At 66.4% G+C, this 21,700-nt stretch overlaps 1 protein-coding gene across 2 annotated transcripts; it reads left to right on the top strand.

The window, feature by feature from the left end:
- The first annotated feature begins 1,848 nt into the window (after nt 1-1,848).
- Nucleotides 1,849-21,342, top strand: MICALL2 (MICAL like 2). 2 transcript variants are annotated; one of them, XM_045460236.1, is made up of 18 exons: nt 2,075-2,187; nt 8,216-8,299; nt 8,661-8,709; nt 10,570-10,711; nt 11,584-11,771; nt 12,556-12,671; nt 12,953-13,729; nt 15,353-15,609; nt 16,620-16,713; nt 17,432-17,592; nt 17,958-18,131; nt 18,607-18,671; nt 18,751-18,871; nt 18,955-19,045; nt 19,169-19,242; nt 19,909-20,023; nt 20,752-20,798; nt 21,124-21,342. In XM_045460236.1, the coding sequence occupies exons 4-18, from the start codon at nt 10,627-10,629 to the stop codon at nt 21,216-21,218; spliced, it is 2,460 nt and encodes an 819-aa protein (XP_045316192.1). In that variant the 5' UTR covers nt 2,075-2,187; nt 8,216-8,299; nt 8,661-8,709; nt 10,570-10,626; the 3' UTR covers nt 21,219-21,342. The 2 variants fall into 2 exon arrangements, with proteins under 2 accessions (XP_045316191.1, XP_045316192.1); XM_045460235.1 differs by lacking the exon at nt 8,216-8,299 and having other exon boundaries at nt 1,849-2,187.
- Nucleotides 21,343-21,700: the final 358 nt, after the last annotated feature.

Raw genomic sequence — 21,700 nt, 5'->3', positions numbered from 1 at the left:
GGGCCTGTCCGGGGTCCTGGAGGAGTGGCTGAGTTCAGGGGACCAGTAGGTCAGAGGCTCTGAGGCCAGAAGGGGAAGGGGGGGTGCGTGGGGAGGGTGAGGTCAGGGAGTGGCAGGGGTGATAAGGGCCAGGAGGCATGACAAGGGGCCTGGACTTTATTCCAAGTGCTGCACAGGTCAAGCAGGAAAGCGCCTGGCCAGTTGGCTCTCTAGAAAGATCCCTCAGCTGCTGGGGAAGGTGGACTATTGTGGCCAGAGGGGGGGCAGCAGGAAGTGGGTGGGCTAAGGGCTGTGCTGGTTTGGGGGTCCCAGAGGGGAGCAGGGCTAATGGAAAGACATGATGTGCTCATGGGGACACGACAAGTGCTGCTGCCCAAGTCACTGTCCCCAAAGGAGACTGCGTGGTGACCGGCAAGAGTGCAGCTTCAACTCCCGAAGACCAGACCTCTGCCCGCCCCCCACCCCTTCCTTCTAAGAGAGGTGGGCCTCAGGCCTGTCTGCCCCTCCTGCACCCGCGGACCCCTGCCGCCCCCACCGGCCCTTCCCTTCCTCACTGGTTTTTCCAGTTCTCCCAACTGCTGCCCTCAGAGTCAGGAAAACCCTGTTTGTTCTAGGTTCCAGGACCAGCCACCCGCCTGGCTGAACCAGCAGGACATCGTCCTTTGTCCTCCTGCTGGGAAAGCCCCAGCGGGGCAGGGCAAGGGCAGGGCAGGGTCCTGACCGCCTTGAGCCCAGGGCCGGGAGCTTCCTGTCTAGCACCTGCTTGCACACCCCCTCCCCACAGGTCTCACTCACACTGTTAGGCAGCTGGGTGTCCACCCCTCCGGGCTGGGCCACAGGAAAGAGCTGGAACGCCACGTGCCAGCTCAGGCCCCGAAGCCGTTTCTGCTCCTTCTAGTGGGCACAGAGTGCCCTCCCTGCAGCCCTGCCAGGGGCCAATCATGAGGAAACACCTTCCTTCCCGCAGGCCTTGTCTGGACAAGCCTTGGGGCCTGGTGGCTGGGTGGCTGAGGTCATCTCACATTTCTGCTGCCCACTGTTTCCGGCTGTCCATCTGCGAGGCCACAGCCAGAGCTCCACAGAGAATGTGCCCAGGTGACTGGGCCCCCCACAGGAGGTACCCAGTGAAAAGTCAGAAACATCAGGCCAGCATGACCCCCGAGGGGCGTGGAGCCCCGGAACAGCCCGGTGGACAGGCCCGAGGAGGCAGACTTGGGGACGGACCGCCCCGCCCCGCCCCTGCCAGCTGGCCTCGCGGGCACGCGCCCCTTTCTCAGCCTCAGCTGCGCTCTGTAAACCGAGAGGCCGGGCGTCGCCTGGACCCCAGCCGGCAGGGGCACCCAGGAGGAAAAGTCCTCTGAAAGCCCAGAAACGCGAGGGGAGCTCCCGCGCTGGGGTGGGGGCGCCCTCCCGGGAGGCCGGGGGTGCCCAGGGCCGAAGACTGGCCCGACCGCCCCACCGTTTATTAGCCTCAGTTTCCCCGTCTGTAGAGGGGCTTTGTCCTGCACTTCTCCACGAGGGCGGGCGGCGGGGGGTGGGGGTGTGTGGGGTTGAAAAGAAAGTCCGACGCCGCCCGGGAGCCCTGGAGGCCAGGACCCCGGGACAGGAGCGGGAAGGCGGGTGGGCGTGGCTCCGGGCGGGGGCGGGACCTCGCGGGGCGGGCCCTGGAGGGGGCGTGGCCGGCCCGAGGCCGTGGTCTGCGCTCGGGACTGGGTGGGGCGCGGCCCGAAGGGGGCGGGGCCGTGGCCCTTGGAGGCGGGCCTCGGGGGCGGGGTCTCGCCGGGGCAGGGGGCTGGGGGCGGGGCCGGCGGGGGGGCGGGGCCTGCCGGGGGCTGGCTCGGGCTGCACTCCCGCCGGCCGCGCGGCCGCGGCTCCTCTTCGTCTCCAGGCTCGGGGCCGGGGCCGGGGCCGGGCTTGGGCGGCGGGTCGGAGCCGGGGGTCGGCGGCGAGGTCGGCGGTCCGGCCGGTCGGCGCGGGCGTCGGTCCGCGGCTCCGGGAGGCGCGGTTGGAGCCCCGCGGCCGCCGGGGCGCGCGCGCTGCCCGCATGGCCGCCATCAAGGCGCTGCAGCAGTGGTGCCGGCAGCAGTGCGAGGGCTACCGCGACGTGAGCATCACCAACATGACCACGTCGTTCCGCGACGGCCTGGCCTTCTGCGCCATCCTGCACCGCCACCGGCCCGACCTCCTGTGAGTGCACCTCGGGCGGGGAAGCCGAGCCCCAGGCTCCCCTGGCGCCGGGGAGCGCGGGTGGGGGAGGGCGCGCGGAGCGGGGTCCTGCGGGCATGACCCGCCCGGTGGCCTCAGTTCGCCCGTCCACCAAGCGGAGCTGGGCCGGAGCCAGCCCTGCCGGCCGCCCCCGCTGACTTAGTCAGTCCGTGAGTCAGGCCGGCGTCCGGGCTCCGGCCACAGCCACTCCTCCCCGCGCGTCTCCCTGGGAAAGGGCCGGCGGGGCTACCCTTCTGCGCCGCCTGAGAGCCCCGCCGCCCCAGGGACCACTCACCACATCAGGGAGTGGGTTACTCGGAGCTTCAAGGGCGCTATGCCCTTGACCCTGCCCCAGCAGGTCCAGGCACCTTTGGGAATGCAGCCCACGGGCGCCGTGGGGGAGGGGCCGACGCAGAGCTGGAAGCCCCAGACTTCCCCGGGTCTTGCCGGCAGGCCTGCCGGGGCGCCCCAGGGTGACAGGGTATGAGATGGGGGCTAAGCTCCCATCCCCCGGAACCAAGGCACGTGGGCAGGGGAGAGGACTAGGGCGACTCCCCAGGGAGGGTCTTGGAGTGGTGGCTGGCACTTGTTGCTGGACCTTGTCCCCGCCTGGGACCCATTCCACCAGTTATTCACTCAGCAAACGCTCCGGCTGGGCGGCTGGGACAGAGCTGTCCTCAGAAAGCCACCTGCCTCCTGGAAACAAATGTTTAAAAGCATTCTAGGAAGTCGTGGCTGGTTCCAGGGGTGGCTTGGGGTGCGCGTTTGCCAGGGAGGTCTCAGGGTTGCGAGGGGCCAGAGGCAGCTCCTCAGTGAGGCCTCTCTCTGTACAGATAGGGAAACTGAGGCCCAGAGACGAGGCACCCTTGTTCGGGTCTCAGAGCACATCTGCAGAGCCAAGGCTGGCACTTGGGGCTCCTCCCCCTCACCCAGCTGTAGCCTGTAGTCCCAGGCACTCTACCGGGAAGCTGGTCTTGAGAAAGAGGCCTGCACGTATTTCCTCCTCCTGCCCAAGGTTGTGAAAGACATTTGTGGAGCTTCATGGGGAGTCGCCCCATGTGGTACTTGGGCAGCAGTGTGTACCCCTGCCCAGGGATGTGCCTGGAGGCAGAAGACGTTGGGCAGTGAACACCCTAAGCTGAGCTTTGATGGGGAGGTGGGCTGGGGATGGGACCAGGAGAGGAGGTGGACAGGCCGAGCCCCCCCACCCGGGTGCGGGCAGGTCCCTGGTGAGGCTGGCTGGGGACTGAGCCCAGGCAGCCTGGAGGTCCGCATAAGTCTGCAATTGTAGGGAAGTAAGGTACGGCCGCCTGCTGGCCGGGAGCCCTGGGACCACATCACGGGTATAGCTGGAGAGTTGGGGCTTTTCGGAGCCCCTGGAGCTTCTGTCTGCTTCTAGCAGTGCTGGTTTGGAGGCCTGTGTGTGTGTGTGTGTGTGTGTGTGTGCGCGTGCGCGCGCGGGGCACTTGAGCCTGTCCCAGCATGCACTGCCTGAGCATGAGCCCAGGCTCGTGCACGTGGGTGTGTACCATGCTGGCACAGGCAGGCACCATATAACTGTTCATTTAACCGTTAATGAGTTTCTGCTCTGTACTCTGCACTGCATACTGAATACAGTGGACTTGGCCCCTGCCTCAGGGAGTGGCATTGAGGGCGTCTGGTAATCTCAGTTACTGCTGCCTTGGTTAATGTCCATCTGTCCCCACCGGGCTTTTAGTTCCAGAAGGGTGGGATGTCTTTTTTGTTCACTGCTTCTCCTCAGTGCCTGGAACTGTACCTGGCACGACAGGTGTGTGGTGGGTATGAGCACACAGGTGGTACAGACAGCTATTACGGTTGAGGGCTTGCACTTGGGACTCTGTAGATACAGTAAGAGTTTGGCAGGTGTCCTGGCAAGGTGGGGGCCCTGCAGGTCCCTGTGTGCAGGAGGGAGGGGAGGAGGCCGGGGGTGCAGGCAGGGGGGCAGCAGTAAAGAAGAGGTGCCGGGTGCCGCCCTCCTAGGGTCGCCTCCAAGGCCGGACTGGGGGCGACCCCCCCACCCCCATGCTCCCCATCCTTCGGAGACCCTCTGGCGGCAGCTGACTTTGCCACCAGGAAGTCCTTCCCCGTGCCTCCCGTCCGGCCTTCCTGCTGCACAGAAGCGGCTTCCTCCCTGCGGCCTCCTCGGGAGCAGCTGTGAAGGAGCCGGGCGCCCAGCCAGACAGGTGGCGATTGTGCTGCCCTGACGCTAAGTCCGCTTCTGCATCTGCCTCCGCCCAAAGATCGTGCGGCCCTGCTCCGGGAGGCACGTGTGACCTGTGGTGGCCCCGCGGGGACACCAGGAGGCGAGCATGGGTTGGGGGGGTGGGCGCACCCAGCGAGGCCCCACTGGGAGTTAGCCGGGCAGCAGCAGCCCGGGCCCCTAGGGCCTCTCATATCGGCCTCAAGGGAGCCCGCTGCTCTGCCCTCGGGTCTGTTTCCCTGGCTCTGCCGACCTCTGCCCAGCAGGCAGGTGAGCGCAGGAGCTGCCCAGGACAAACAGCCCCCTTCCCACGTCGGGGCAGAAAACCTGTAAGGGCTGCGCTCCTGCCCCTTCTGGGCTGACCAGAGGGGGCTGAGGGCTTCAGGGGACAGGCAGGAGGCAGGGGTGGCAGCTCCCGCCAGGGAGGAGGGGCAGGAGCCCTTCCGGGCAGCAGGCACAGGGCTTCCGTGGGCTCCTCCTTCTGGGCCTTCTGTAGGGGGAGCGGACAGACCAGGCCGGTGTGTCAACAAGGCCGGTGGGGGCAGGGGGGGGGGGTTCCTGCTGCACACTCGCTGGGCCTCCCAGACCCTCAGGCCCATGGGGAGGGGCACCTGGTCTTTCTCCAGGTCCCTCCAGCCTGGGAGGCCGATGTCAGGTGTCAGGGCTGGGGCACAGCAGGGGCTGGGGGCTCTCCCCCTGGCCATGGCAGGGCTCCCTGAGAACCACATGCAGCCCGGAGTCAGGAGAGGCCCCCCACGCAGACGCTCGGAGACACCACTGTTTCTCTTCCTGGCCCGGAGCGGAGGGTGGGCTGGGCCCAGGCGGCCGGGCTGGCCTCTCCTCCCACGCCGGCCTCTTGGCCAGCAGGAAGCCTCCTGGGGACAGAGGCCTTCTGTTCCCCAGCCTGAGGGCCTGCTTCCCGGGCCCCCGCCACCGCCTTCCGGCCAGACTCTCCAGAATGGACACAGCAGGGGCTGCGGGCGCCCCGTGACGCCCCACTCAGGCCACCGCAGAAGCCCCAGGGCTGACTCTCTCAGATGGGCCCTGCCCTGGGCCAAGGTTGGGGGTCAGGGTTTGCTCCGGCCTGGCAGTGAGGCTGAGGTGTCTCACTTGCCCACTAGGTGCAAGGAGGGTGGGGCCTGGGCCCTGCACCCACCCCAGACCTTCTCCCTGGGGCCTTGGTGCCTCGTCATGTCCCATGTCTCCCCGGGCTGTGCACTCTATCGCAAGGTCTGTGCTAGCATCTGCCCAGCGTCTCCCTCCCCACTGCCGTGTGGCCTCTGTCTTGTCTCTGTCCCTCTCCATCTCTGTGGAGACAGACACATCTCTGAGATGTGTCTCCCCTCTTCCTGTCCGCTCCCCTTCCCACTGGGATTAATTCCAGATGTGCTGAGGGTGCCTGGAAAAGGCACCTTCCCAGCCCAGCGCCCACCCCCCACGTGGTTGCGTTTTGTTCCAGGAAATAAACAGCGTGAGGTCAGCTCTCCAGGAATTTGGAAGGGGGTACACACTCCCAAGAGTCCCAAAAGCCCGGGGGCAGGAGGCTGGCTGTCTCAGCAGTGGGAGGTCAACAGTGTTGGTCAGCCGTGGCCAGGGGAGGGCCCGTGCCTCAGGCTCTCTGGGCCACGCCAGGCCAGGCCAGGCCAGGGCTGGACGCATGCTGGCACCTGGCACACGGCCGACAGGTCAGCGTTTACACGACGCCCACATAGACCCAATGGGTGCGTTCACTGGCCCACACTGAAAGAATAGACACCTCAAAAGTCCCCTCGCTTGGCAAGCATTGGAAGAACTCATTCGTCAGAGAGCATTAATAGTGCACCAGCTGTATGCAGGTACCTTGGAGTTTTACCAGAAAGAACCTGAATTCAAATTACAGGAGTTTGACTAAAACATGATCTAACTTGGGGAGTGCCCTGGGCCGCAGCCGCCTCGCCGAGGGCCAGCGAGGGCGAAGCTCGTGCATGCTGGTCCAACGAGGCCTTGCACACAGATTGGCCGCCTTCCGGAGGCTTGGCCAAAGCTGGGCTGTCCGTCTGTCAGTCCTGCCCTAGGAGGCTGAGTCAGGTGCCCGAGGGCAGCCTCCTCCTGAGGCTCCAGGCCTGGACGGCCATTGTCTCCCCTTTGTGCGTGTCTGTGTCCTGATTTCCCTTTTTATAAGGACGCCAGCCATTTTGGATAGGGCCCACCCTCCTGACCTCATTTTAACTGGATTCTGTCTATAAAGAAGACCCTGCTTCCAAAGAAGATCACATTTTGAGGTTCTGGGGATTAAGACTCCAACAGATCATTTTGGGTGGGGGGCACGGTTCAGCCCTTCTCAACAAGAGTCCTCCCACCCACCCCATGGCGGAAAGCTGGTCACACCGGGCTTCCTGAGAGGGATGGGCGTGGTCTCTACTTGGCTCTCTCTGAAGGGGTTTGCAAGGCAGCTCAGTCCAGAGATTTCTGCCAGCCCGCCGGCCCCAGAGCTCCAGGCCAGGCAGCCTCAGGGACAAAGGCGATGCCGGCCGAACCCCATGCTGCGGGGGATGTGAGCTCATGGGGCCGCCAGCCAGAGGCAGAGAAGTGTCCACTCAGGGACCTGCAGGGTGCCCGCAGGGAGGGACCCCGGTGGGGTGTGTCAGGCAGGGAGAGTGTGTTCCAGCCGCCCGGAACAGCGTGAGCCAAGCTTGGGAGGCTGGGAGGGCAGGACCCTCCGTAGAGAGCTTGGTTCAGGAGGGGTGTGAAAGCCATGAGACTGGCCAGGGTGGTCCAGCCCCACTGTGGAGGCCTTGAGGGCCGAGGGAAGCGGCTGGGACAGGGTCCTGAGGGTGGTGGCCCTTGAACTTGAGTGGGAAGGCAATTCTTTCTGCAGCTTCAGACCCGCACCCCCTTGACCTGCTCAGCGGGGGCTGGCACCACTATTGTGGGCACCGGGACCTGCCTGGAGCGCTGAGATGCTCATTCAGGTTCCGGGGGAACAGAGGGCCCCCACGACATCTGCCGGATGCAGCCACCGCAGCCCCCTCCCCAAGGCAGATGCAGGGGGCAGGGGACCTCCTTCTCCTGCATGTTTGGAGACAAAACAGAGCTTGTGACCCTGCCCTCCTGCCACCCGGGCATCTTGCTGAGACACGGCCGTTTGGGTCAGTGACCCGGGGCAGGTCTGGAAAAGAGATTGAGCTTTCAAAGGGATGGGGTGGGGGAGGGAGGGAAGCCACTGAGATTGGAGGCCGGGGCCTGCCAAGAACCCCTTGGGGCGATGCATGGAGACGGGCCACTCCACGCGCCATGGACACTGGTGGGACAGACCCAGGGTGAAGCGCTCATGTGGCCTCGATGATGAAGCAGGAGGCTGCCATGCCCGCCCCCTCTGGCCATGTCTATCTGGAGATAGAGCTGCCCGCCATCTCGTCCTTGCACAAAAGCACCCTCTGTGCTCACGGGGTGGTCTTAGCATCTGGAACACGTTACCTGGGAGGTGGTCCAAGCGGAAACAGTGAGGTTTCCCCAAAGCCAGCCAGGGTGATGGACGTGGGGCTGGAGGCCGGCAGGGGGGGGCCTCCTAGGAGGGAGGTGGGCCAACGGCAGCCCCGTCCCGTCCCTGCCACGTGGCCCGGGGCCCTGGCCCTTCTCTGTTGGGACCCGCTGCAGCCGGGCCCCCCCCAGCCTGCGGTCAGAAGCTGCTGTCCCCCTCTCAGATGGGCACCGTGGCCTGAGAGAGGAGAGGGCTCCCCCAGGGTCCGATGGTGCAGCCTGGCTGAGTTGGGATGCAAATTTCAGCCCGAGCCCTTCCCCACACCACAGGGCTTCCCGAACAATCCAGTGCACACTGAAGGGGCAGAACTGCCATTGAGGACCCCACAGACAGCAGAGAGGACAGACAGATGGGTATTTGAACGGCCCTCCCGGAAACGTCAGCCTGCATCCGGCTGAGCCCCTGCTGGGCCTGGCTGTGTTTTCTGCTCTGAGCGACCCTGCAGGGGTGCAGTGGGCTGAGATGTGCCCGTGTGGGTGTGGGCACCGAGTCCCGGGCCAGCCTGGCCCTGGTGCAGGGCTTGCCTGAGTGTCTGAATGTTGCCTTTGCTCTTGGCCTCTCCAGGAAGGCCCACTATCCAGGCTGGGCCAGCGAGGCCATTCGTGGCTGCTGTGTGACCTCACTCTTTCCCAGATGCCGCTCCTGGCCTCGGTTTCCCTATTTCAGCAGGAGCACCTCTGAGCTGCTTTGGACACCTATATTTTTGTCTTCCAGAAACTTTGATGCTCTCAGGAAGGAAAACATTTATGAGAACAACAAACTGGTGAGTGCCCCCTGTTCCTGACTCAAAGCTGGCTTGGTGGGCCTGCCCTGTGCCGGCACCCAGGTCCCGTGGACCACCCTCGGGCACCTCCGGGGGGCAGATGAGCACATGGAGACCGGAGGCGCGCTGCCGAGTTCCGCAGCCGGTCCTGAGCCGGGTGACCCCAACCTCAGAAATAGCCTCCAGTCTGATGCCCAGGCCCTCCCGGGCCCCTTTTTCCTGCCGGGGAAGGAAGGGGTTGCGAGTAGCTGAGCGGGGTCCAGATGTGGCTCTGGGAGGATGGGGCCCTTGGCGTGGCCCTTCCCCACCCTGTGGGACCAACCGCCCTGAGCTGGACTGTCAGACTGGCCGCCAGGGTCTCGAGCACACTGCCTGTGGCCGCTCTCTGCTGGCTGGCCAGGCCCTGCCCTGTTCTCGCCTCAGTTTCTTTGCTGCAGAATTAGCCCCATTATCTCGATGGGCTGACGCCCAGAGGGGCAGGCAGACGCACGCCCTGCGGCCGCGGGTCCAGAGCTGGCTTTCCAGCGGGGGTGACGGACGGAGCTCTGCAGGTCAAAGCTGCGTGTCCCATGAGGTCCCTGCCCGCTGGTGGACGATTTCAATTTAAGTTTAACTTAATTAAGAAGAAATAAGATGACAACTTTAATTTCTCGGCAGCACTGTCCACACTTCAAACATTCCCATTGGACAGCTTGAAATAGAGCTGGTCCATCGTCACAGAAAGTTGTGCTGGGGCACTAGCGCGCGTGTGCGGGAGTGAACACGTGGGGACAACGGGAGTGGAAGTGTATGCCGCCGTGGTCTTCATGAGCGGGGCAGGGCAGGCCTCTGCAGTGACAGTGGGGCCCTGTGGACTCTTGGAGGAGGGGCGGCCTGGTGGGGGTACTGCCAGGAGCCAGGGCACTAGGCAGGAGGGCACCTGGCTAGGAGGAGTAAGAGCGGGCGAGGGGCGCGGCCAGAATGGGGGCGTGACCGGAACAGAGTGGGGGTGTGGCTGGAATGGAGGGGGCGTGGCCAGAGCAGAGGGGTGTGGCCAGAACGGAGTGGGGGCGTGACCGGAACATAGTGGGGTGTGTGGCTGGGACGGAGTGAGGGCGTGACCGGAGCGGGAGGAAGGGGGTGCGGCCGGAACAGGGTGGGGGCGTGGCCACAGCAGAAGGGGGTGTGGTGGGAAGGGTGGGGGTGTGGCTGGAAAACTGAGGGCGTGGCCCGAACCGAGCCGGGGTGTGGCCCGAACAGAGTGGGGGTGTGGCCAGAGCGGGGCAAGGGAAGCACTTGGCTTCCTCTCTGGGGGCTGCTGTGCTGGCTGTGCTCGGGGTCTGCAGGGTCTATGTTGACAGTGGGGCGGGTGGTGAGAAGACGATGGTGGCAGCAGGAGGAGTCAGATTTGGGGTGTATTTTGAAGGGGAGTCCAAGGAGATTGGAGGTCTTTGACCTGAGTGTGGAGGGACATCACCGCTGGGCGGGCTTAGGTCAGGGAGGGCTCAGGAGCCCCGTTTCGGACACCTAAAGACCCAGGTGTCACCCTCAGACTTTGCAAGGGCGTCACAGCAGTTTAGGGGAAGGGTCCAGATGGGGACTTGAGGGTTGTCAGGTGAGGGATGGGAGTCTACAGGCAGGAGATGCCAGGCTGGCCAAGGCTGAGACCCACTCCCCAGCAACTTCAGTCCTGTGTGGTCGCACTGTGATCCCCATTGTACAGACCGGTAAACTGAGGCTCAGGGAGGTCATGTCTGAGCAGACCTTGAACTTTCTGTGAACTTTCTGGGCTCCTTCCGGGAGGAGCTTGGTGGCCTGGCTGAGAGGGAGGGGGGATGTCTCCCAGCCCACCCGTGCTGACTACTCCCACTCCCACCCAAGGCCTTCCGTGTGGCCGAGGAGCAGTTGGGCATCCCGGCCCTGCTGGACGCTGAGGACATGGTGGCCCTGAAGGTGCCCGACCGGCTGAGCATCCTGACCTACGTGTCACAGTACTACAACTACTTCCACGGACGCTCCCCTAGTGAGTCGGGGCTGGAGGCCTCCTCTGCCAGCTCAGCACCGGCCCCCAGCATTGCCCGGCGGGGGCGGGAAGCGGGAAGCCAGTCTGTTCTGGCACCCCTCTGGTGCCGCACATGTGGAGCCCCCCATGATCCCCATGCTTCCCTTCAGGGGAGCACGGCCCCCCATTGTGCTGCTGGAAGGGTTGAGCAAGGGTCCAGGTGTCCCCGGCCCCACACCCACCTGCCCACTGAACGCATGAACCCAGATCCTGCCTGTCCTTCCCCTCTGGGCCTCGGTTTGCCCATCTGCACCCCTGGAGCCTATGCCCACAAATCTTGCCTCAGGCGGCTTGGCGGACCCCAGGGTGGGCTCCCGGGCCTGACTCCAGAGGCCCTCACCGCCCCCCCCCCAGCCCCCCACATTTGGCCTTACAGACACCAAGCTAACCCTGGCCTGGTGGGTCCTCCGGGCAGGGTCGGGGCCGGGCCCAAGGGACTTGATTCCGGCTGCTTTATGCACCCTGAAGCTCAGCCCCTCCCCTCCCCCCACATTCCTCATCCGGCCTTAGAAATCCCCGGAACAACTCTGGGCACAGGACCAGCCCCGCCTTGATATTTCCACTTTGTGGAGAAACAGAAAAGTCCCATTTCTCCCGACCCAGATCAGGGCTCTCAGAGCCAGAGGGAGGGGCACGGGTGAGGCCAGGCCCCTGCTGGGAATGTGCACTTGGGGTTGCTGGGGCTGCCCCTCCCAAGCCCCCAGAACAGCAGGAGCTGCCCCTCCTGACACCCCCGGCTCCGGGCCCCGTGTTGGGCATGGCATCTGCAGGGCACCCAGAGCAGGGGTGGGCCCAGATGACTTCAGAGCCTGACCCTCTGTGTCTGGTGCCAGTTGGGGGCATGGCCGGTATCAAGCGGCCCCCGTCGGGCTCTGACGAGGAACCGTCCGGGAAGAAGGCCCTGCCCCAGCTGGCCAGACCCTCACCCATCCCAGCCCAGGGCCGGCCACTGTCTCCAGCCAGCACAAAGCCCGCCGCCCAGTGGAAGGATGGGAGCTCAGAGGGCCCCCCGCGGAAGACTGTAAGCACCCGGCCGTGCCTTCCTTCTGGCTCTTGGGACTGACTGTGGCCTCTACACCCTGGGCACCTGGGATGGGGGACCCTTGGGTCCCTGGCACGGCCTTAGCTGCTGTTTATCAGGAACCCACCGGGATTGACTCCACGAGCTCCTTCAATCCTGTGTGGTCGGGATATGATCCCTGTTGTACAGATAGGTAAACTGAGGCCCAGGAAGGTCTAGGTCTGCTCTGAGCAGGGCTAGAACCTTGAACCCAGAACTTTCTGGTTCCTAAGCCGTTTCTGGCCTCCTGGGTGGGTCAGGAAAGAGCCCTGGGTGTGTCCTTCCTGCCTGTCCAGCGCTTTAGGGTGCCCCCATGTTCAGAGGTGGGGACAGAGGACGAGTGACATGCTGTGGTTGGGCGCCCCCTGCTGTCCAAGGGACTGGAGCAGCCGGCGGCCCCAGCCTTAAGATTGCTGGGGGGGGGGGGGGGGGGACGGAGCAGCAGGAGGGCCCCAATCGGTCTCCTGTTCCCCCAGACCCTCGAGGTCAGGTCCCTATAGCCCCTCTCCTTGGGCCAGGCTGCAGACCCCGCACTTGGGAGTCCAGCCGGCCTGGGCATGGGCCATCCGGGCTGCGCCTGGCAGGCGGCTATCCTCGGGGCCTCAGCCCTCTGGTCCAAGCAGCGGGATCTTCTTGCCGCGGATGAGGCAGCTGTCGGGAGGGAGGGCTCGGGCACGCGACCTACACTGGCCTGGGCTGGGGGCTCAGACGTGTCAGCTGCCCCCTCCACCCCCCCCCCCCCAAGGGCCAGGCCTCGGCGGGCAGTTCCATCAGCAGCACCTGTGGGGTCTGTGGCAAACACGTGCACCTCGTGCAACGACACCTGGCTGACGGGAAGCTCTACCACCGGAACTGCTTCAGGTAGGGCCTGTGCACGTGCACGTGCACGTGCGTACACGCGCACGTCTGTGAGCCCCTGTGTGCGTGTGTGCTGACAGGCACAGACGCTTCCTGGGTATCTGAGCCCCCAGCAGGATCCTCGCGGGGTCTGTGACTCAGAATGGTCACTGTGCGTGAGGAGGGCTGTCTGCTGGATGAGCAGACGCCGGGCTCCACGAGCGTGCGCTCCCGGCAGAGCGTGTGATGGAGAAGTGCACGCCGGCCCGGAGCCTGCTCACGGGTCCTCCTCTGCCCTGCACCAGGTGTAAGCAGTGCTCCAACACGCTGCACTCGGGGGCCTACAGGGCCACCGCCGAGCCCGGCGTCTTCGTGTGTTCCAGCCACCACCCCGAAACCACCTCTGCAAGCCCCACGTTGCCGCGCTTGGCCCCCCGACAGCCCAGGGCTGTCCCCTCGGACTCCAAGCCGCCCAGAGCCCCGTGGAAGGCCCAAGAAGCAAATGGGCACAGAGACACGGGGACAAAGGCCAGGCCAGCGGCCTGGGAGCCTGTGGTGGGCAACTCAACTCCCAAAGGTGTCGCCCCCACTACGACTGAGCCTCGGGCCACCGCCTCCTCCCACGTCCACGCGGGGAGCCCAGCCGGGTCCTCGGCGGGCCCGCCGGGTGGCAAAGCCAACGTGCCCGTGGCCAACAGTTCCTCGAGAGGGTGGTCATCGCCGGGACAGGACAGGGCAGCAGTCGGCCCCCACCCTGCCGCGACCCCAAGTGCCCCAGACTCTCGCCCAGCCACACCGCAAGGCCGGGTGACCCCCCAAGGGGCAGCCCCCCAGACCAAGCTCAGGTTGGGCCCGGTGTCTCCGGTCCCGGCAGACACCCCAGACTGGACCGCATCGGCCTCCAGGACACAGCAGGCCCGGGAGAGTTTCTTCCAGACGCCCGCAGCTGCCCCCAGCCCAGCTGGCAGGGCCCCATCTCCCGCAGATGTGCCTTCTGGGGACGGCGGCAGGGAACAGGCACTGAGCTTCCTGCAGAAGACCCTGCCGGGGCTCAGGGAGACTGGCGCTCAGGAGCCTGGCAGGTGGGTGGGGGCAGGGGCGGGGGCAGCCAAGGAGGGTTCCAGGCCTGGCCTGGCTGTAGGACTGACTGTGGGCTGTGTTCCCCAGCCTCAGTTTCCTCAGCTGGGAAATGGGGAAAATGAGATGGGGCCCAACGTGCCTGGTGGTCGGCAGGAGGGGGGCGTGCCAGACACACTCTTGGGGGCCGCCACCTGGCACATCCTGAGCCCCACCTGAGGACCCCCGATGGGGTCCGATGGGCTCCAATGGGGAGCCAGAGGCCGTGAGCGGTCGTGAGTGGTCCGGTCCCAGTGTCGAGTCTGGCCTTGGCGGAGCTCAGCCCCCCCGCCCGTGTCGCACACCGGACACAGCAGGCTCTGACGGGTCAGACGGTCCCTGCGGTAGTTTCCCGAGGCTGCTGGGACACACACCACACGCTGGGGGCTAAAGCAACACAAAACCGTTCTCTCCCAGTTCCTGAGGCCCGAAGGCTGAACTCCAGGTGGGCGTTCCCCGCAAGGGCCGGCGGCGGTGGGGGGGGGGGGGGGGGTCCTGCCGCCTCGTCCAGCTCCCGGTGGCCCCGGTTCCCGGCCTGTGGCCAACACGCTCCCTCCTGGCCTCCAGGGTCACCTGGCCTTCTTCCCTCTGTGTCCGTCTTCTACTTCTCTGTCTCTTATGAGGACACCCCCACTCTAATCCAGGATGACCTCATCTAAACTTGATTCCATCTGCAAAGGTTCTATTTCCAAATGAGGCCACACTCTGGCCTTCCGAGTAGACCTGAATTTGGGGGGGACGCCACTCACCACACGACGGTGGCCTAGTGAGCGAGGGGATCGCATGCCAGGCTGGCTGCTACCGCTGTGCCCGCCGCCTTGTGCTGACCCTTGTTTTGGGGGCGCATTCTGGCCCCTCTGGATCAGCTGGGGGTACCCAGGGAGGGTGAGCCTGCCCCCTGCTGCAGGCCGGGGGATGTCCGGGCACCTGAGGGCCAAGGCTGCTTGGCCGTGTGAGGGCTCTGCGCGGGGGACCTCTGGCTGGGTGTCTGCTCCTCCTGGCTGCCCTGGGCCCAGAGAGCAGGGGGGAGAGAAAGTGGCTTCAGAGGGAGAACAGGGCACAGAGCAGCTGCCCTGGCTGGAGGAGGCGCCCAGCTTGCCGCCCTGGGCCCTGCTCGGTGCCCGCAGCGCTGCTCCCTGCACGCAGGTGTGCCCCAGGGGATGCAGGGTGGCCCAGTGACAGGCAGCCCCCTGGAGGCCTCGAGCGTGTTGCTGAGGGTGGGGCTAGGCAGGCCCGGCTGGTCCACGGCTCTGGGCAGGGCGCCCACAGCGAGTCCCAGGTGCCTCTAGGCAGGTAGATGGAAGGGGGGGGGCCTGGGGGGGCTATCCCACGCCCCATGAGGGGTGTGTTTTGGGGTATTTTAATCTCAGCTGATGCCGAAATTAAGCAGGAAGGTAAAATCAGGTGCCACTATACAGCTGTGTCAGAAGTGGGTGCCCTTGGCCTGTCCCTCGGAGGGGCTCTCTCCCTCAGGAGGGTGGGCATTAGGAACCAGCTGCCAGGGGAGGCTGAGGGGCTTCTGCCTGGGGGGCATGGTTGGAAGGGCTCCTGGACCCACCTGTGCCCGATGCCTCCTCTCTCACCTGTAGGCCCTCCCCAGTCACCTCCCCTGCTCTGAAATCCTACACCAGAACGGAAGGGCCACGAGCAAGTCCAGCGGCCAAGCTGTCACCGCTGGCATCTCCCCAAGCCCTTAATCCCCCTGCGAGGACTGAGCCACCAGCCCCCCTAAGCAGAGGCACCACCTCGCAGGCTTCCCCGCCACCCCAGAGCTCGCCCGTGTCCTCGGGGGCTGGCAAGGCGGCTGCTGGCTCCAGGCTGAAGCCGGAGGTCCCACTGGCAAAGGGTAAGAGCTCCCCCGATGCGGGGTGGGGTGGGGGAGCCCGGGTCTGCCGCTGCGCTCCCCGGAGATCTGCCGGCTTCCGGCCTGGCTCCCGGGCTCCCGCTCCGCGTCCCCATCACTCACGCTGCTCCACAGCATCCGCCGGCCCTCGCTCTCTCCCGGGTCCGCCTCACTCCGAGTTAGCGGTGGCAGACGCCCCTTGGCGTGGCGCGGCCAGACGGCCACCGCTCACCCGCCCCGCCGTCCCAGCCCGTCAGCGCCGCGTCCCCAGTGACAGTGTAGGCGGGCAGGCAGCCACCGTGCTCCTGCTCTGCCCCGGCCACGGGGTCACCGCCTCCCACGAGGCTCTACCTCCACGGTTCCCGAGCATGTCTGTCCTTCCTGCACTGTTCCGATGATGGTGGCCTGTGCTCCGAGGGTCCCAAAGCCCCCTGGACACGGGGCCCCGCCTGGAGCCCAGAGCCCCCTCGGACCGCATCTCGTTTCGTGGCCTCACTTTCCTGGGCTGCTCCTCACGCTTTTCTGCGGAGCTACGGAGCTGGCTCTCTCCCGGGCGCCTGGACGTCTCTTAGTGCTGAGCAGTGAGCCGGGTGCAGAGAGCACCCCGTGCAGAGGGTTTTGCCGAGCTTGCTCCTTTGGCTGAGCCCCCGTCATGAAAGCCACTCCGTTCTGAGCCAAGGGGGCCTGCGTCCCGCAGACGCACAGCTCACTCGGCATCCGCGGGCCTCACCTGGCCACACCCTCACCCATTTGGAAGCAGGGGAAGTTGAGGCTCAGAGAGGGGAGCGATTCCCCTGAGCACACAGGGCACAGGTGGTCAGGCTTGAAGTCCTGAGCCCGATTCCCAGCCGGACTCCTTCCTGTGGGCCGGGCTGCTCTGTGTCCACCTGAGGGGGGACGGCTGCAGGCAGGTGGAGGCAGGGAGATCCAGCCTTTCCCAGCAGACCCCCCTTACCCGGAACCCCCCTCCCCCCCCCCCCCCGCCCATGACCTGTGTCCCTGCCCTCACCTAGGCCCCAGTGCCAGCCCCCAGGAAGGCCTAGAGGACGGGCCGGCAGGATGGAGGGCCCGCCTGAAGCCTGTGGAGAAGAAAAACCCTGCTGAGAGGTGAGGGGTGGGGGGGGCCTGAGCGGCGGCCTGTGGCCCAGGGCTCGCACCGGGCCTGGCACACGTCAGCAGACGCCTGCAGGTAAATGACAGGACGTGGACCGACTGAGGCACCCATGGGAGGGGTCTGTGCACAGCCGCCCGGACCTCTCTCCCGTAGCAGAAGCCAGCTCACAGCAGCCCGAGCGAGGTGGGGCCGTCACACCGGCCTGCATTCCCTTCATGTAGCTGGAAGGTTGGGAGGGTGGGCAGGGGGATGAGAGCCATGGGCTGGTGGGTGCCCACCAGGCCTGAGCCCGGAGCGGGGAAGGGGCTCGGTTAGGACGGGGAAGGGAGAGGCTGCCGCAGCCTTCCTTGAATGAGGCCACGGGTACCCTGGCCAGACCGTCACACGCGCCCACGCCGGGGGCCGGACGCGCCGGTCCCGGGTCACCGTGCAGGGTGGTCGCCCCCCGCGTAGTACGATGCCCAAGGGCAGGCAGCACACTTGGGGACCTGCCCCAGGGCGGGTGTCTGGGTCCCGGGGCGCATCAGCGGAGCACGTGCTCCCACCCACAGAGCCGGGTGCGTGTGTGAACACGCACCTGTGTTCCGGGGGTTCACAGCCGGTCGGGTGCGCGTGCCCGGAGCCGCGCCGTGGGCTCCTTCCTGGCCTCCAGCGTGGGGGGGTGGGGGACGGCCCGTGCCCCCCTTGGCTGACCCCCTGCCCTCTGTCTAGGGGTCCGGAGTCGAAGGAGCCACGGGTCCTGGGAGAGCCTAGGGCGGGCGAGGCACCCGGGAAGGTCCCTGGGAGCTCTGCGGGGCACGTCCACACCCCCCCGGCCCCTCTTGGGCCTGAGAGGACACGGGGCGCAGCGAGCCCTGGGCCCGGCCTCTCAGGTAATACTGGGCGGGAACCCGGCCCCGGGGTGCCCGAGGAGCTGGTGTGGGGGTGGCGGCCTATGCGTGCCTTTACACTTGCACACGTGTAAGCGTGGCTGTTCCCGCACGCTCAGCTGCCCCTGGATCCACGTCCGGCCCCCACACCTCTTCCTGCGTGACCTTGAGCGGGTCTCCAGCCCCCCGGGCTCATCTGCCCCTGTGCTGTCGAGGGTACAGGCCTCCCTCCCTGTGTGGACGTGGGCACGGGGCTGTGAGGACTGACCCCATGTTGGCCTGTGGGGCCCCGGGTTGGGGAAGCGGTAGGGGGGAGGGCGACGAACCTGCTGGCTCGACAAGTGACCCTGTCCCCTGCCCTCGGGCAGCCGCATCCCCCTCCCTGGCCCCGGCCCCGACCCCGACCCACCGCAGGAAGCTGGCTGTCCCTGCCAGCCTGGACGTTTCTGGAGACTGGCTTTGTCCCGAGCCCCGGGAGCAGGAAGCCGCAGCCCGGAGCTGGAAGAAGGAGAAAGAGAAGCCCCCTGCTCAGGACGCACCAGGTCAGCCCCGAAACACCGGCCCCCATGCTGTCTGGGATGCAGAGGAAGGGGCTCATCCGAGGAGGGAGCGTCTGGTGGGGTTTGCAGGGCGACGAGCCCACGGGGCCCAGGACGGAGGGAAGGCAGCAGCCTGGGGCACGCCTGCAGCTCTGAGCAATGCAGGCGGGAGGGGCGGCCGGGAGCCTACGGGACCTGGGACCCAGCCCCCAGCGCTTCCCTGCCAGCACCCACCGGACAGAGGCCCCGGTTCCTCCCGGCACCCGACTGGCCTGGCGATGATGGGGCGTTCGCTCTCGGCAGCTCGCCAGATGGGGTGTCCGGCTGCTGACCCGGGGCGGGTGGGGGCCGGGGTCGGGCGCGGTGCACTTCTCACGGCCTGCTGGGTGGGGCGGGGGCATCCTGGGCGGGCGGGATCCGGGTCGCATTGGGCCTGGCGCCCCAGGTCCCGGAAGGAGACTTGCCTTGCCCTCTCCAGGGAGGCCCGTGAGCTCGGCCGGCGCCCCCACCCTACCTGGCAAGGCAGTGACCAGCGCCAGCAAGGTGAGTGGGCCAGGGTGCAGGTGGGCAAGGTGCATGGCCCGGCCTCCCCGACCGCCCCTCAGCACCCCTCTGTCCCCAGCTGCACCCTGACTACGTGCCCGAGGAGATCCAGAGACAAATGCAGAGCATCGCCAGGCAGCTGGACACTCTGGAGCTCAAGGGCGTGGAGCTGGAGAAGCGTCTGCGCGCGGCCGAGGGGGGTGAGCCACGTGCACGCCGCCCCGGGCCGGGCCAGCCCCCTCCCGCGTGCCCGGCCTGACCCGTCCCTGCCCACCCCCCCCAGATCCCTCGGAGGACGCGCTCATGGTCGACTGGTTCCAGCTCATTCACAACAAGCAGCTGCTGCTGAGGCAGGAGTCGGAGCTGATGTACAAGTGAGGGGTCTTTGCCCGGAGGGCCCTCCCCGACGCGGCCGCCGCCTCTGGGTGCAGGCCGGGCTCAGGCCAGGGGGCGGCCGGCCAGGCGGGGCGGGCCTCACGCCTGTGTCCCCTCGGCAGGGCCAAGGACCGGCGCCTGGCAGAGCAGCAGCTGGGCCTGGAGGGGGAGCTGCGTCGGCTGATGGCCAAGCCCGGTGCGTCCCGCCCACCACCGGGAGCCCGGCCCGCCAGGGTTGGCGCTCAGTCCTGGCCGCGGGCACGGACGTGACATTCCCAGGCCCCTCCAGCGGGCTGCCTGGGTGGCCACCCCTTGGGGAGGCTCATGGGTTGTGCTTGTGGCCCACATTCTGGAGCCCAGGGTCGAGTCTGTGCTCCCCCACGCCTGGCTGTGTGTCCTTGGCCGGGGCACTCGACCCCTCCGTGCTTGCAAAGTGGGGACGCTAGCCTCCACCTCCCTCAGCCGCAGCGACTGGGTGAGCTAATATGTAGGCGCACACAGCCCAGACTAGCGTGGCCTGTCGGTTTTGTGGATGGCGTGGCTGAGGGCCTGGGGCAGGGGCTCGCGTCCTGGCGGTCCCGACTCTGCCTTTCCTTGCCGTGGGCTGGGGTAAGCAGCGCCAGGTCTCTGATCTGGTCGTTCTTCCACTCATCCCTCCACCCGTCCACCCGTCCACCCGTCCATCCGTCCATCCATCCGGCATTGCCAGGAGTTCACTGCAGAAAGGCAGGCTCTGTCCAGGTGCTCCCAAGACCCTCCCCCCACCTCCAGTGGAGGAGCCTGACCCTGAGGAGTGGGGACAGTGTGTCCCTGAGCAGGTTGGGACGGCAGGGCTGCCGCTGAAGGCAGGCTGTCCCCGCAGAGAGTCTGAAGTCATCCCAGGACCGGCAGCGGGAGCAGGATCTGCTAAACCAGTACGTGAATACAGTGGATGACCGCAGCAGCATTGTGGACGTCCTGGAGGAGGACCGGCTCAGGTGAGGGCGGGGTCTTGGGGCCCCGGTGATGGGGCGCCAGAACCCTGGCTCCTCCGTGCCGGGTCTGGACTGGCCACCTCATGCTCAGAACCTCTCCCCCGCCCCATCGGCAGGAAGGTCCAAGACCCCCGCCGTGTGCGTCCTGCAGGCGGGGGCACCGAGCCCAAAGGCCGACCCAGCCTAGGCAGCCTGATTCAGAGGTTCTCCCCGACAAAGCCCCTCAAGCCCCGTGTTCCCTGACCCCAGGGGTCAGCGCCTGCCGACGGAGTTTCGCAAGGACGGAAACATTCTATACCGCGACTGGCTCACCGTGGCAGCCACAGGTGGCTACTGGGCACTTGCAGTGTGACCCGTGCAACAGAGGAGAGAAATTTACACTTTTTTTTTTACTAAATACACACAGCCACCTGTATCTCCTGGTGCTGCACTGGGCCGCCAGCTTCGTGACAACCCCGACGGGGCGTTTCTGTCCCCATGTGTAAATGAGGGGCCTGCCGAGGCCACGCAGAGTCAGTGGCCAAGGTTCTTAGACGCGTCCCTCTGTGAGCTTGCCCCCAGGTCCTCCTAGGGCCCTTCCGTCCCCATGGCACGGACGAGGGTCTGGACCCAGAGAGGGTCGGCCGAGGGGGCGGGGAGAGCAGCTGATGCAGGTGTCAGGTGGGCTCAAGGCTCGGGCGTGAGTCCGACAGAGGCCCGCCGCCCTCACTGCCACACCGCCCCCGTTTCAGAGAGCGAGAGGAGGATGAAGTGCTTCAGAACATGATCCAGAATCTGGGTAACTGTGGGAGCGGTCGGGGCCGGGCCTCCCGTGGGGTGGGTGCCAGGCCCCATCTGGCAGATGCGGCCTGAGGACAGAAAGGCTCACCCCAAGGGAGCAAGCTTCCCATCGCTCAGAGGAGCCCCAACCGGCAGCTCCTGATCCTGTGGTCGGGGGCGAGGGGCGTGGCCGGTGCCAGCGGGGGCGCGTAGGTGGTTCCCACGAGGGAGGGCGGAGGGCCTGGCTTCCTACAGGCTCCGGGGGCCCGGGGAGGGCTCTGGTGGGTGGGAGGGAAGGGCGTTCTCGGCAGGGGCAGTGTCCTCAGTGTCCGTCCCCACCCCAGACCTCCACAGAAGCAGCGGGGACCAGAGGAAGAACCCCAAGTTCCGCTTGTCCAGGATCTGGTCCCTGAAGGGCAGAAGCAAAACCCCTGAGTGAGCTGCCTGGCGGGGACGCAGGACCCTCGCCCTTGACCCGGACAGGGCCGGCACCGGGGGGGTGGGGACCTGGACCACCCTGTCTGTGGGGTCTGAGCCGTCTCAATAAAGAAACTGACCACGTGGCCTGGCTCCCTCTCCCGTGCGCCACGGGCTCCCGGGCGGCCTGGAGGTCATGGCCGGCATCCAGTTCTGTGCCAGCGTGGACGCGTCTGTGGCCTTGAGCAGGCGCTGACCCTCCCTGGGCTGGCCTGGACCCTCAGAGATGGGCGTTTAAGCTGCTTCCTGGCCCCGCTCCAGGGACAGGAGCCGGGCACAGAGCAGGTCTGTGCCAGCCTCACTCAGGTGCGGGCCCCACGCACGATCTCCAAAGCTCGAGATCTGTGACCTTGGCCTTTAGGGCGGAGGTGAGCTATGCCCTGGGCTGGAAGCATCATTGCCCCAGGCCCTGGTGTCCAGCAGGGAGTGGGGCTCACCGCCTTT

This window comes from Leopardus geoffroyi, chromosome E3 (genome assembly GCF_018350155.1).
Source record: "Leopardus geoffroyi isolate Oge1 chromosome E3, O.geoffroyi_Oge1_pat1.0, whole genome shotgun sequence".
Classification (NCBI taxonomy): Eukaryota; Metazoa; Chordata; class Mammalia; order Carnivora; family Felidae; genus Leopardus; species Leopardus geoffroyi.
The sequence above is the reverse complement of the archived record's forward strand: the minus strand, read 5'-3'. Positions and strand labels throughout refer to the sequence as shown.